Genomic DNA, 14,473 nt, shown 5'->3' with positions numbered 1-14,473 from the left:
CCTTACACCCAGTTGTCCTTGAGTGATGCCTCTCTACCTCTTCCCTCTGGGACAGGGCTTATTGATTGGGTTGAGCCACAACACTGGGATACAGATGCAGATGGGGCACATTTTTGTTTTATTGAAGTCCCTTCCATGGAGGCCGGGCTACCCACGAAAGCCCATCTTGTAAACCCTGAGATTATTCACCTTTATTTCCCCAAGTGCGTTCACATAAAACTATGCGTGTATAAATAAGAATATATTCTCATGATCCCTGTATTCAAGACATAACATTTATTTTTTTAGGTCCACATGATGCTTGCTGTATTAATGCTCCTTTTATACTTCTCTGCATCTGGTAAGTTATCTTCTGAAGTATTACTGTACTTACTATGCCCTGCTATCCATACCCCAATACTAAGGCTGCTCTTATTTCCTTATCTGTAATCGAGAAACCTTTCAAGAGGCTCAGATGAGACATTGTTGGGCCATTAGAGAAGTCTTCCTCAGGACTTCAAGATACATTCTTGGTGCAACCCCTTACCCAAATGCTATAACACTGGTCCCAAGGTTCAACAAAGTATCCGGCCGCTCCGCTTTCTCTGACCGTGCACCCCACATCTGGAACAATCTACCCAGACTCTCAGGGCCGCCTCCCGTCTGTTCTTCCAAAACTAAAGCTGTTTCACTTTGTAATGTTGTCTGTAACTGTTGCATACGCCTATAACTCATTTTATCTTTAACTCTTCATGCGCCATCTTTGCTGATGATACTAAATTGTGTAAGGTAATAGAATCAGAGCAGGATGTCATTTCTCTTCAGAAGGACTTGGAGAGACTGGAAACGTGGGCAGGTAAATGGCAGATGAGGTTTAATACAGATAAATGTAAGGTTATGCATTTGGGGTACAAGAATAAAAAGGCGACTTACAAATTAAACGGAGATAAATTGGGGGAATCCTTGATGGAGAAGGATTTAGGAGTGCTTGTAGACAGCAGGCTTAGCAATAGTGCTCAAAGTCATGCAGTAGCTGAAAAGGCAAACAAGATCTTATCTTGTGTAACGGGTTTCCCCCCACCCAATCTCTTATCGGATTCCCGGTACAGGTTCAGGTCCCGCACCGGAAAGGGCGTCGTCAGTCGCTCTCAACACCGGAAGTGGCGTCCGTGGCGTTTCAGGATCGCGGACATGCCACGGGTAAACCACAGGCCGTCTCCTCACGCCGACTTCCTCTCTCATCACCAGGCGGGAGTAAGGGGGTGGTGCTTCCTTACCGCTCCGCAGGCTATCGGTAGGTTTCGTCTCTTCGGCAGTTGTCTCGGGTCCCATCTCCGCCACGCTGGGAGTCGCCACGGGCGTGGGACTTTTCCGCGGTTCAAGCCGCACCAGCGCCTGCTGTCGAGGAATCTCAAGACTCAGCTGCTCGGCTTCGCAGGTATGTTGCTCACACAGGACGGCATCGCTGCAGTGGTCCGTCGGTAGGCGCATCACCACCGATCTCACGCTCTCGTCATCCGACGAAGCAGGCAGGGACATCTCCGCAGGGGAGTGACGGCGGGGTTCCTCGCTTGGGATGGGCACACGGGGCACGCAACAGTCTGGTTCCGGCACCACCATCAGTAGCGATTCCCCTCTCCCTTGGGTAGTCACCATCTTTTCTTCCGCCAGGCCCGGTAGTAAATTCGCAGCTACCGCACTCAGCTCTGGAACGCCAGACTTCACATCACCTTGATCAGGTGGGACATTGACCGACAGGCACTCCACTTCTGTTAGCGTCGCTTTCGGGACCTCCGCAGGAGCCAGGATAGTTGAGAAGGGATCTACCGGCCATCAGTAGAAAACCCCACACTGCGGACACCTTGCATGGGTACTGGGCTCTGGGCCAGGTAATCTGCACTGCAGACACTTCAGATACTCTCTACCTCCCACCTCCACCACCAGGAAGCCTCCTGGGAGTTGATCGGTATTCACCCGGCACAGAGGCATATCGCTAGCTGCTGACACGGTAGTTAGCATTGTGTCTCGACACAAGGTTCTTTCTCGCTCGCTAGTCTCACTAGAATGAAGGTGTGGAAGCTCACATCCGGCTCCTCCTTTCTTCTGCTCGGGACTCAGTGATTGGTTCTTCATGTGCCCCCTCCCTCTGGTGGAGTTTAGAGGAGGGGCACTCAGCTTCTCTTCGTAACGTGAACTGGAGTTGGACCCAGTCACAGCACAGGGGGGGCGTGGCCTCAGCTTTCGCGCCACGTCCCTCTTGCATGCAGGGCGTTGGCTTTCGTGCCAAACCCAGCCAAATCTTTTCACACAGCTTCTTCACAGCACGCTTGCACACAGCGCGTGCGTTCAGCAGTCCCGGCGGGAACCGCCATTTTGTTTTCTCGATGCCGCACGGGGCACCACACACAGCTGCCATCTTTGATTTCTCAGTACCGCACGGGGCACTACACACAGCCGCCATTTTTGATGATCCCAGGGTACTCACAATATCGAAATTCTCACTGCCATCAGGGGGACTCGCTCCTCGGTACACACCACACGCCATTTCAGCTCTGATCTATAATAAAATTGTAGCATACCCCAGACTAGGCAAAACACTTTCTCCGCATACTGTACACGATAACAGTCCAGTCATGTGCTCTGTGGTGATAGACTGGCTACCGGCTAGATGTGCTTTTGGAGGTCTTCTCCTCCTCATCACGGGCGTCCTTCCTCTTGGCTGCCAGTACCAAAGACCACTTTCCAGAAGTTCCTGATCCACGTTACCCAGTTTACTTCCTCCAGGCATGTATGATCACTCGCCTCAGGGAACTAGAACAGCAATAGCACAGCTGCCAACTCTTTTCACCTCTGTAGATCAGTCTAGGTCGTGCTTTGCGAGGTTCAGGGACCACCTGACTGCACCTAGTGTCTCTCTTTCTGCAGCACTTGCTCTGGAAGTACACATATTAATCTTCCAGTTTTGCTTCTCTGAAAGCCTGTCCTGATTGATCTCAGCAGCGCCTCCATCTCCACTCTCAGGCAGGAGATAAAACAAGGGGGTTCTTTATTGTCCTGATTAACAGCAGTCTATGTTACCGCACACTGCACTTCTCAACAGGTGTTCACCACCAGGATATAGGAGCTGTCCCTTTCTCCCTTGTCCCCATCCGATATAGGAGCTGTCCCTTTCTCTTCCCTTACTCCTTTGTGGAGCAAGAGAATATCTCTCTCTTCTCCCCTAAGGGAGGGCCGTCAGCGTACCAGAGCCCTGGCAGCTTAATTAGAACCCACCATCCTCTTTCTAAAGCTGGAGAGGAACACCCAAAACAGGAAATGGTAATTCATTTAGTACAGACCCAGTAGTCCCACCCCTGCGCCCTTGACTGACACAAGGACTGAGCACTACCTTCTCTGACCAACTGAATCACAGTGGTTGGGGCAAACCCATTTTAACTCCTGGCAACCTGCCCTTACCAGGGATTATTGCACAGGAGGAGGACAGAATAATAGCCCAAACCTACATGGGCTATACTTGCATTAAACAGGCAATTGATGGAAGGGAAGTAAACGTAATTATGCCCCTTTACAAAGCATTAGTAAGACCACACCTTGAATATGGAGTACAATTTTGGGCACCACTCCTTAGAAAATACATTATGGAACTAGAGAGAGTGCAGAGAAGAGCCACCAAATTAATACAGGGGATGAATAATCTGATTTATGAGGAGAGGCTAGCTAAATTAGATTTATTTACATTGCAAAAGAGGCGTCTTGGCAGTATCTGCCAAGACACCTCTTTTCCAATGTAAATAAATCTAGATATATTAAAAAAAAAGGTTGTACATAGTTTTTAGAAATGAAAGGTATACAGGGATATACCAAATAAGTATACATGGGAAGGATGTTGATCCAGGGAGTAATCTGATTACCAATTATTGGAGTCAGGAAGGAATTTATTTTTATTATTAGATGATATGTCACTGGGTTTTTTGTTTGCCTTCCTCTGGATCAATGTACTGTAAGTACGGATATAGGATACAGTCTGTCGTCTAAATTTAGCATTGGTTGAAACTGATGGACGCATGTCTTTTTTCAACCTCATCTACTATGTAACTATGTAAATGTGTCACTATGTATGTATTGTATTGTATGTCTTTATTTATATAGCGCCATTAATGTACATAACGCGTCACAGCAGTTATCCTGAAGCCAGGGTCACGAATGGTGTATGAATGACACCAGTTAGCTTAACTCGTGTCTCACCTCCTTCAAAGCACAAACAAGTCCTTTTCTCTTTCTTGATTTTATTGAGGGAAATCACAGGGAGATAGGTACTTGTAGATGTAATGTAGATAGAGAGGGCTTCTCTGTCTGATGTGCAGTGTATCAATGATGAGACAGTGTAAAACAAAAAGGCCTTGCTGGGGTAAATAGCAGGCGGTTACTCACTCAGAGTCAAGGGTGAAAAGGAAGTGAGGAGCAGTGTGGGTAAAGGGAATAGCCTCGGGACAGACTATCTTAGAACAAACAGGGGGGGGGGCAGACTAGCCCATTATGGGGAGAAAGGCTGGGGCTGCTATGGCAACTCACAGAAATGTCTGAGGGAACTACAACATGTAGCAATAATGTTGCATTTTACATGCAGTGTTGCTGCTGGGACAGGGGAAACTGACAGGCAATTAAACAAGGGAGAAATGGATCCCATAACTAAAGGAGAGACAGAGGAATATGGAATCTAGTTCCAGGACAGCAGTAATACACGTGGTAATCAAATATATAACAGATAATATAAATAACAGGTCATGGGAATAAGTGCTTCAGACATAAAAGTAACATTAAGGAAGAGGAGTCCCTGCCCCGAGGAGCTTACAGTCTAATTGGTTGGTAGGGAGAACGTACAGAGACAGGAGGAGGGAGTTCTGGTAAGTGCGTGTGCAGGGGGCCAAGCTTTATGTATCGTGTGTTCAGAATATCCACAGTGCTATTCATATGCTTCTTTAAGCAAGTGTCTTAAGGTGGGTCTTAAAGGTGGATAGAGAGGGTGCTAGTCGGGTACTGAGGGGGAGGGCATTCCAGAGGTGTGGGGCAGCTATGTAACTATGTAAAACATTAACCTTAAAGTGCTCCAAGAAAAATATTCAAATGTAACTTTTAATAAATATTCACTAGTAATGACCTAATTATAGCAGAGCTTCAAATTAGAAAGTTATCTGCAGTTTAACACAAGTGTGAATTAAAAATGCTACAAGGACTGAGAATGAGTTTATAATTGTAACCCCGGTCTCTTTTTGTCTCCAGAGACCCCCTTTGTAGCGTGCCGAGCGATCGCGGGTGCCGCCGGAGCCAGCGACGGACCCGCCGGCACGGCACAAAGGTGGGGGCCGGAGCAGGGAGTGCTCAGAGTCCCTGGAGTCCCGGCGGCGCACCCGGCTAGCGGGGGCCGCCATGACAGGTTGCGCGAGCGTGCGCAGTGGTTGCGCATGCGCAGTAAGGTGCGGGGGTTGCAGCGGCCATTAGGGATTTGCGCATGCGCAGGGCAAGTGCGCACGCGGCCCCAGTACAAAGGTAGCCTCCACGGGACTACAGTTCCCAAGGGGCTTTGGGCAAAGCACCACCGGTGTCCCCAAGTGGCCAATGAGAGGCCAGGATTCTCAGCCAGGGATATAGATACATTTCGCGGGCTTAGGAGCGGCAGTTGGAGCTGGGAACAGGAAGGGGAAGGAAGGGTGTAGGGAGCAAGGGGCTCCTACATCAGGTAAGGTAGTTCCCCAGATCCCAGGCAAGCCCCAATCCCTGTTAGGGTAGTGGGTAGGTACTGAGGGACGGCCCCTAGGTTAGGGACCCTGCCCTTAGGTGTGGGTGAGTGTGCAGTCTTGTCAGTGTCACGGCTGTCAGTGCGGTGTGTGCTGACAAGTAGGTACAGTGTGTGTGCAGCACGGTTGCTGCAAGTACCCGGTGAGTACAGTGTGTTTGATGCAGGTGTTAGGTTGAGTTAGTCAGAGGGGATCCGGGAGGTGAAGGGAGAGGTAGTGTGGGTGCAAGGGGTCAGTGACCCGCCTGCGTAGGACAGGCTGCCCGTAGGCCCCTAGGAGTGTTCCCTGAAGTCACCATAGGTTGCTGTGCTGCAGGGACGCCCTATAGTGGTAGCGAGCATCACCCCTTACTGTGTAGACAGCTAGGGACAAAGGTACAGCGTTGCGGTGGTGGAGAGTCGTTTGGGACCAGACGGCTGGACATTGAGACCCAGGAGGCAGACCGCTGATTCGTCTGACCCTTTGCGAAGAGGTACCGGTCACCGCCGTTACCGGAAGGTACTATAACATCAAGTGCACCAACACCGGTCAACAGGCGCTGATCCCGCCTTAGGCTAAACTCTTTAGGGACACTGAGCGAGTGGCTAAAGAACTGAGCCTATACCAATAGTACTATATATGGACACGGTGTGTGGGGCACGCGGTGAGGGGACGGAGACGTTACTCCTGATGAGAGTGGCCGAGCCACTAAGGTTATATGGCGTTATAGTATAAGGTTATATGTTATGCATTGATTGCTATAATAGAGGATAAGGTTACCATGCATTATTACAGTAAAATTGGTTGCATCACGTGTGTGTAGTATTTCTTGCCCAGGGGAATCTCATATCACGGGGATCCTGGGTAAGTGGAGGCGCTGCGCTATAAGTGTTACCCCAGGCTCCCAGCTAGCGGAGGCTCAGATCTCCTGGAGCCGCAGGTGTGTGCAGTTACCCGTAGTCCCTTTGGGAGGCGTCAGAAACAGGGCTACATAATGTAGCTACTTTGCCACATATAACAAAAACGAAAGGATAGTACCCCAGACGGAGCCTCTAGCCAGCAAAACGCGTCAGGCCCTGATATAGTTACCCCTTCTCCTGCAGCCTGCCTGAGCTCCCTGCCTCAGTCCTGATATAGCTATCCCTTCTCCTGCAGCCTGCTTGAGCTCCCTGCCTCAGCCCTGGTATAGAGTTATCCCTTCTCCTGCAGCCTGCCTGAGCTCCCTGCCTCAACCCTGATATAGCTATCCCTTCTCCTGCAGCCTGCCTGAGCTCCCTGCCTCAGCCCTGATATAGCTATCCCTTCTCCTGCAGCCTGCCTGAGCTCCCTGCCTCAGCCCTGATATAGTTACCCCTTCTCCTGCAGCCTGCCTGAGCTCCCTGCCTCAGTCCTGATATAGGGTTATCCCTTCTCCTGCAGCCTGCCTGAGCTCCCTGCCTCAGTCCTGATATAGTGTTATCCCTTCTCCTGCAGCCTGCCTGAGCTCCCTGCCTCAGCCCTGATATAGCTATCCCTTCTCCTGCAGCCTGCCTGAGCTCCCTGCCTCAGTCCTGATATAGTGTTATCCCTTCTCCTGCAGCCTGCCTGAGCTCCCTGCCTCAGCCCTGATATAGCTATCCCTTCTCCTGCAGCCTGCCTGAGCTCCCGGCCTCAGCCCTGATATAGTTATCCCTTCTCCTGCAGCCTGCCTGAGCTCCCTGCCTCAGTCCTGATATAGGTATCCCTTCTCCTGCAGCCTGCTTGAGCTACCTGCCTCAGTCCTGATACAGTTATCCCTTCTCCTGCAGCCTGCCTGAGCTCCCTGCCTCAGCCCTGATATAGAGTTATCCCTTCTCCTGCAGCCTGCCTGAGCTCCCTGCCTCAGCCCTGATATAGCTATCCCTTCTCCTGCAGCCTGCCTGAGCTCCCTGCCTCAGCCCTGATATAGCTATCCCTTCTGCTGCAGCCTGCCTGAGCTCCCTGCCTCAGCCCTGATATAGTTACCCCTTCTCCTGCAGCCTGCCTGAGCTCCCTGCCTCAGTCCTGATATAGGGTTATCCCTTCTCCTGCAGCCTGCCTGAGCTCCCTGCCTCAGTCCTGATATAGTGTTATCAGCCGGATTAAATAACACAGTGTACCTGGAGCTGAGAAATTAGCTCTGCAGCAGGATACCCACAACTATCTCAGACAGTGTCAGTCTCTATACTTATGGGTCATTGCGTCTTCCCCGATCACAGGCACAAATTATTCATATTGCTCGTTGGTTTAAGCAAGGAAATGGTATGTGGTTTCATAAACACGCGCTAAGGTGTTCTGTTTAAAGGACGGTAAGCGTATAATATAAAATATGCAGGACTGGGAGTATCAAGCTGCTTTGCATGAATTATGGCTGTTTTTGTTCAACTTACCAAGCCATTTATTTGAGCTCTGACCTATTATTTAGGTATCTAGACTAACAGCTGCCTTATAACTGGGCCAATAAGTCATGGTTACGGTGGTGATTGTTTGGGTTAATGTCATTAGTAGAGATTTGTCATGTTGCTGAATAATATCTGTATGTACCATATACAGCCTCCACCGTGGAAGTGACCACCCATCTGTATGGCACTGCTGAGCTCCCGTGCACATTCCCCTTTGTCTCTGGGCCGGAGGAGTTGTACGTCACATGGGAGAAGAAAGAGAACCTGAATGAAAGAGGCCTAGCGGTTCACAGCTTCCGAGAGGGACAGGACCACAGTGAGGATCAGGATCCATCGTACAGGGGACGCACTGAGATGGTCAGAGACCTGTCCAGAGGGAAACTGAACCTGAGGTTGAAAGACGTAGACTTCACTGATGAAGGAACTTATTACTGCCAAGCGGCAAATCCAAAGGACAGAGGAAACCAACCCATTAAACTTTCTATAAACAGTGAGTGTTAGACCATAGTATTCTCTTCTCTCCACTGGGTCAGCTTTTGACATCCTTATAAATATACCCAAAATATACAAAGCTCCCTTAGAAAAACATAGTTATGTACAGTATACGGTGGCATGGGCCGTACTGACGGCACCAGCAAAGGAAAATGTTCCGTACAGTAATTCCCCTGAAGACTATGATAGCAGATACATTCGCTTCATTGGGGATCAGTGTGACGGGAGGGGGTAACCAGGCTATCCAATAAAGGTTAAGCCCGCTGGTTACCCCTGAACCTGTGGGGTCCCTGGTACCTCCATAAGCCAGGGACCTTGGATAATACATGCTGGAGAATAAAATGACCCTGTTTTTTCCCATTTCATGTTCCCTTAGCCATAGAACTGTGAAATTTATTGTGTGGCAGTTTTAGGGGGGATATTTGGGTGGAAAAAAAAATATTTTGGTTGCAGGAGTTGGGGGGCCAAAGTTGCTGGTAGTCATTTAATTCTCCCCAGCGAGCAGGCATGATTTGCTGGTACGCAGGGTGAATTACACCGGGGCTTCCCTGTGTCCCCCAGACTCCTGGATTTCGAGCCCAAATATCCCCTTGTTATTTCCCTTATATGTATAAGGTTCCCCAAAGTATATTCTGTAATGAAGTGCACTTTATATCGTGTTTTGCGTTTACTATAAGGCTCTATACAGACAGCCCAGGCATATGGTTAAGGTGCCAGCTAGTTTGCATAGAGTCCATAGATGGAGGAGGAGACGGGATGTTGAGAGGTGTCGGGGTGCTAAGTGGACGGGGCAGGGCGGAGTAGTGGTTCTGGAGAACAGAGACCCCCTGGGGGGAAACCTTATGGCCTGCTGGACGCAGTGGCGCCTGCCCAGGGGGAGGCAATGGGCTGGCTAAGGAAAAGATGACGACCATAGGTGCTTTTCCTATGGGCCAGAACATATGTTCCGCCCACGGGGCGTCCTGAGCCGTTTCAACACGTCCCCTGCCTTTTTCAAACATGAGGTACAATATACAGTACACATTATATTGTATTACAATATACAGTACACATTACATGCATTCTTGATATTAATCTCCGCTGTAGACAGTAATGTAATTCAGTTCATAAGAGGAGTCCCGGCCTTTCGGCCAACGCAGAGACTTTTTAATGTTTTTGATTCTTTTTGCGCTGACCTTCCTCCCCTTAATTAGATTATTTACTGGACTAAATGTACTGGTGAAGCTCCGCCCGTGAGCGTAACATGTAGGGTGTCATGGCGTGATGACGTCATACTAGGAAGGGTAGCACAGATTTGACAAACAGGCCGCATGTCCGTGCAAAGCCAGAACCAGGGAACAGCGACATTTTGCTGCATTGTTGCTCTTCGTAGTGCTAATTGTCACTTGCTCCGAGCGCTGTGTTACTAGATAAAAAGATACATAGATCCACTGTGACTGTTAGCTAGTTCATGCTTATTACACGGTGCCTTGACAAACGCACAGCACAAAGCTAACATTTACCCCGGGTTCCATGCTTACCCTGCTGTCACATGCACACGGGTTCCATGCTTACCCTGCTGTCACATGCACACGGGTTCCATGCTTACCCTGCTGTCACATGCACACGGGTTCCATGCTTACCCTGCTGTCACATGCACACGGGTTCCATGCTTACCCTGCTGTCACATGCACACGGGTTCCATGCTTACCCTGCTGTCACATGCACACGGGTTCCATGCTTACCCTGCTGTCACATGCACACGGGTTCTATGCTTACCCTGCTGTCACATGCACACGGGTTCCATGCTTACCCTGCTGTCACATGCACACGGGTTCCATGCTTACCCTGGTGTCACATGCACACTGGTTCCATGCTTACCCTGCTGTCACATGCACACGTGTTCCATGCTTACCCTGCTGTCACATGCACACGGGTTCCATGCTTACCCTGCTGTCACATGCACACGGGTTCCATGCTTACCCTGCTGTCACATGCACACGGGTTCCATGCTTACCCTGCTGTCACATGCACACGGGTTCCATGCTTACCCTGCTGTCACATGCACACGGGTTCCATGCTTACGCTGCTGTCACATGCACACGGGTTCCATGCTTACCCTGGTGTCACATGCACAAGGGTTCCATGCTTACCCTGCTGTCACATGCACACGGGTTCCATGCTTACCCTGCTGTCACATGCACACGGGTTCCATGCTTACCCTGCTGTCACATGCACACGGGTTCCATGCTTACCCTGGTGTCACATGTACACGGATACCATGCTTACCCTGCTGTCACATGCACACGGGTTCCATGCTTACCCTGCTGTCACATGCACACAAGTTCCATGCTTACACTGCTGTCACATGCACACGGGTTCCATGCTTACCCTGCTGTCACATGCACACGGGTTCCATGCTTACCCTGGTGTCACATGCACACGGGTTCCATTTTTACCCTGCTGTCACATGCACACGGGTTCCATGCTTACCCTGCTGTCACATGCACACGGGTTTCATGCTTACCCTGCTGTCACATGCACACGGGTTCCATGCTTACCCTGCTGTCACATGCACACGGGTTCCATGCTTACCCTGCTGTCACATGCACACGGGTTCCATGCTTACCCTGCTGTCACATGCACACGGGTTCCATGCTTACCCTGCTGTCACATGCACACGGGTTCCATGCTTACCCTGTTGTCACATGCACACGGGTTCCATGCTTACCCTGCTGTCACGTGCGCACGGGTTCCATGCTTACCCTGCTGTCACGTGCGCACGGGTTCCATGCTTACCCTGCTGTCACGTGCACACGGGTTCCATGCTTACCCTGCTGTCACATGCACACGGGTTCCATGCTTACCCTGCTGTCACATGCACACGGGTTCCATGCTTACCCTGCTGTCACATGCACACGGGTTCCATGCTTACCCTGCTGTCACATGCACATGGGTTCCATGCTTACCCTGCTGTCACATGCACACGGGTTCCATGCTTACCCTGCTGTCACATGCACACGGGTTCCATGCTTACCCTGCTGTCACATGCACACGGGTTCCATGCTTACCCTGCTGTCACATGCACACGGGTTCCATGCTTACCCTGCTGTCACATGCACACGGGGTCCATGCTTACCCTTCTGTCACATGCACACGGGTTCCATGCTTACCCTGCTGTCACATGCACACGGGTTCCATGCTTACCCTGCTGTCACATGCACACGAGTTCCATGCTTACACTGCTGTCACATGCACACGGGTTCCATGCTTACCCTGCTGTCACATGCACACGGGTTCCATGCTTACCCTGCTGTCACATGCACACGGGTTCCATGCTTACACTGCTGTCACATGCACACGGGTTCCATGCTTACCCTGCTGTCACATGCACACGGGTTCCATGCTTACCCTGCTGTCACATGCACACGGGTTCCAAGCTAACCCTGCTGTCACATGCACACATCTCTTATTTATGTTTATTGTTCAACATGTTATCAGTTAGATAGAGACGGGTGCCAGGTGCTAATCCTACAGGGGGGTGTGTTAATATTTACATTTTGATCCCCATGTTTAATAAAGGCTATATAGGAGGTATTAACCCCTTAACTGACAGAACGGACATGCCATGTCAGCTAGTTTTGAGCCTTTCCAAGGGACACGGCCCACCTTGGCATCTTCCTGGCTTTTAACTGATGTAGCCACCTTTATTTGTTGCTTCTCTGCCCTATGACACAGCTTCATATTCTATTGCCATTTTGTTTCATTATTTTGATCATTAAAAGGTTACGTCATCTTTTCCGTTGTGCACCAAGGACGCAACTCTTTTTGGGCGAGTTGTGACATTTCTACTCATATTGGACAATACTTGCCTTGCACAGGTACCACCCATATCTCACATTACCACGTTATACGCCATCATTTACTGCTGCTCAGCAGGGCAACCTCTATTTTCTGTGATATTATTTACTGTGCCCACCAAATGTATTTACCAATTGCATGACGTCACCGGACTAGGGTTTAAAGCTGGATTATGTTTTTATTTAGTTACCCTGATGACTTACTCATGCGAGCCCGAAATGTTACTGCTCGTTTCCATAATGTATGTAATTACAGACTTGCGTACTTTCCATAATATGTAATAGTTCTCATGATGGAGGTGAGCACTAACTTTGGGAACAGTTAGGAAATGCCGTGCGTAGCCAGTGGCCACTTCTGACACATGTGCCGATGTTTGGCTGTTTTACAGAACTGAGTGCAAAGGAGCCCGGTGTTACAGTAATCTCCCTCAGTGGGAAGAGGCGCCTGAAATGTCTCACCACCGGAGTATTCAGAGTCCCCCAGGTCGTGTGGTACAACAGAGAGAAGGAGGATCTGTCCAGCTTCGCCAGTCTCATTGTTACCGACCTCGGGGACGGGACCCAGCAGGTGGAGTCTGTGTTAGACTACGACGCAGAGATAAACAAGCATTACTTCTGTCGTATCCAGGAGGGGAGGCTGAGAAGAACGGCCCGAGCTGTGATGACAGGTATGGGGGCAATCTCTGAAGAGTGGATCTACCCACACAGCAGTGCATGCAACTCCATGAGGTCTGGTGCTTCATTTGCTAAAAGCAGAGAAATATCAGACCTGCATCTTCCAAACATACAGTCAGATACTGTAACAGTCACCAATAAGACACAAGGCCCATTGAGCTTGTCCCTACGGTCGTAGCATGCCAGTATGAAACAGACGGTATGTGTCCGGTATTACCTTCCTGGACATAGTGACCTTTCACCTCTGAGTCCAGTATTTTTGGAGAAGCCACCTGGCACCCCCAGTGCCCTCTCACCATCAAATACTGTATATCCTTCCCTTAAACCTCCGCATTATGTGTTTGTTGCAGCTATAAACACACAGGTATATTGTGTCTGTATTTCCCCGGCACTTTCAGAGGGGCCCATCCTTCCTTACATTGTTGGCTTCTCAATAGCAGCACGTTTCTTTTTAGATGTTTGCATATAAAGAGACAATGCTCAGACCGTAATCATTACACATATCTGCATATTACAGGGCATAAAAGCGCAGGTCTGCGTCAGTTCAGATCACTTTATGTAGAGGTGCAGTCCCACTTAGGACTGATTATTAAGTCATGTGACACTGTATTTCTCCGTATTTCTATTTTAGATGGTGGACAATCTGTGACTTTTACAGATGAGCTGTAAGCTTCACACCGAGGAAGTGGAGCAATCGGGACATTTGTGATTCAGAAAATGTGGTGATGTTAGTTATCCAAAATATTATTACTATTCTAGGCTAAATGGAGCGGCTCAGTGAGTAACGACACTGACAGGCACTGAGTGTGAAGCAGGGAAACCTGGTTCAATTCCCGGTGACGACTCCTTGTGACCTTGGGCAAGTCACTTTATCTCCCTGTGCCTCAGGCACCAAAATCATAGATTGTAAGCTCTACGGGGCAGGGAATTGTACCTGCAAAATCTCTCTGTAAAGCGCTGCGTACAATTAGCAGCGCTATACAAGAACACGCTATTATTATTATTAAATAAGGAGCCTTTGTACAGTCGTATTGATTTTTATTAATATGATAGTCTACATTTTCTGGTGCTTTTACAGTACTTGTTTCTTCAAATGAAATTGTAAATGCACTAAAGCCTCTCTCTCCACACACACACTGAAGCCCTCTCTCCACACACACACACACACACACACACACACACACACACACACACACACACACACACACACACACACACACACACACACACACACACACACACACACACACACACACACACACACCCTCTCCACACACAGACTCTGCAGCTCTCCCATCCCCCTCTATACAGGCAT

General features: G+C 49.5%; 1 protein-coding gene across 2 annotated transcripts; it reads left to right on the top strand.

Annotated features, from left to right (window-relative positions):
• The first annotated feature begins 267 nt into the window (after positions 1-267).
• Positions 268-14,179, top strand: LOC142490536 (V-set domain-containing T-cell activation inhibitor 1-like). Of its 2 annotated transcripts, none has more exons than XM_075592947.1 (4): positions 268-340; positions 8,304-8,642; positions 12,873-13,151; positions 13,790-14,179. In XM_075592947.1, the coding sequence occupies exons 1-4, from the start codon at positions 295-297 to the stop codon at positions 13,825-13,827; spliced, it is 702 nt and encodes a 233-aa protein (XP_075449062.1). In that variant the 5' UTR covers positions 268-294; the 3' UTR covers positions 13,828-14,179. The 2 variants fall into 2 exon arrangements, with proteins under 2 accessions (XP_075449062.1, XP_075449061.1); XM_075592946.1 differs by lacking the exon at positions 268-340 and adding an exon at positions 1,109-1,417.
• The last annotated feature ends 294 nt before the right edge of the window (positions 14,180-14,473 follow it).

This window comes from Ascaphus truei, chromosome 3 (genome assembly GCF_040206685.1).
Source record: "Ascaphus truei isolate aAscTru1 chromosome 3, aAscTru1.hap1, whole genome shotgun sequence".
Lineage (NCBI taxonomy): Eukaryota > Metazoa > Chordata > Amphibia > Anura > Ascaphidae > Ascaphus > Ascaphus truei.
This window is presented reverse-complemented; position numbering and strand designations above follow the sequence as displayed.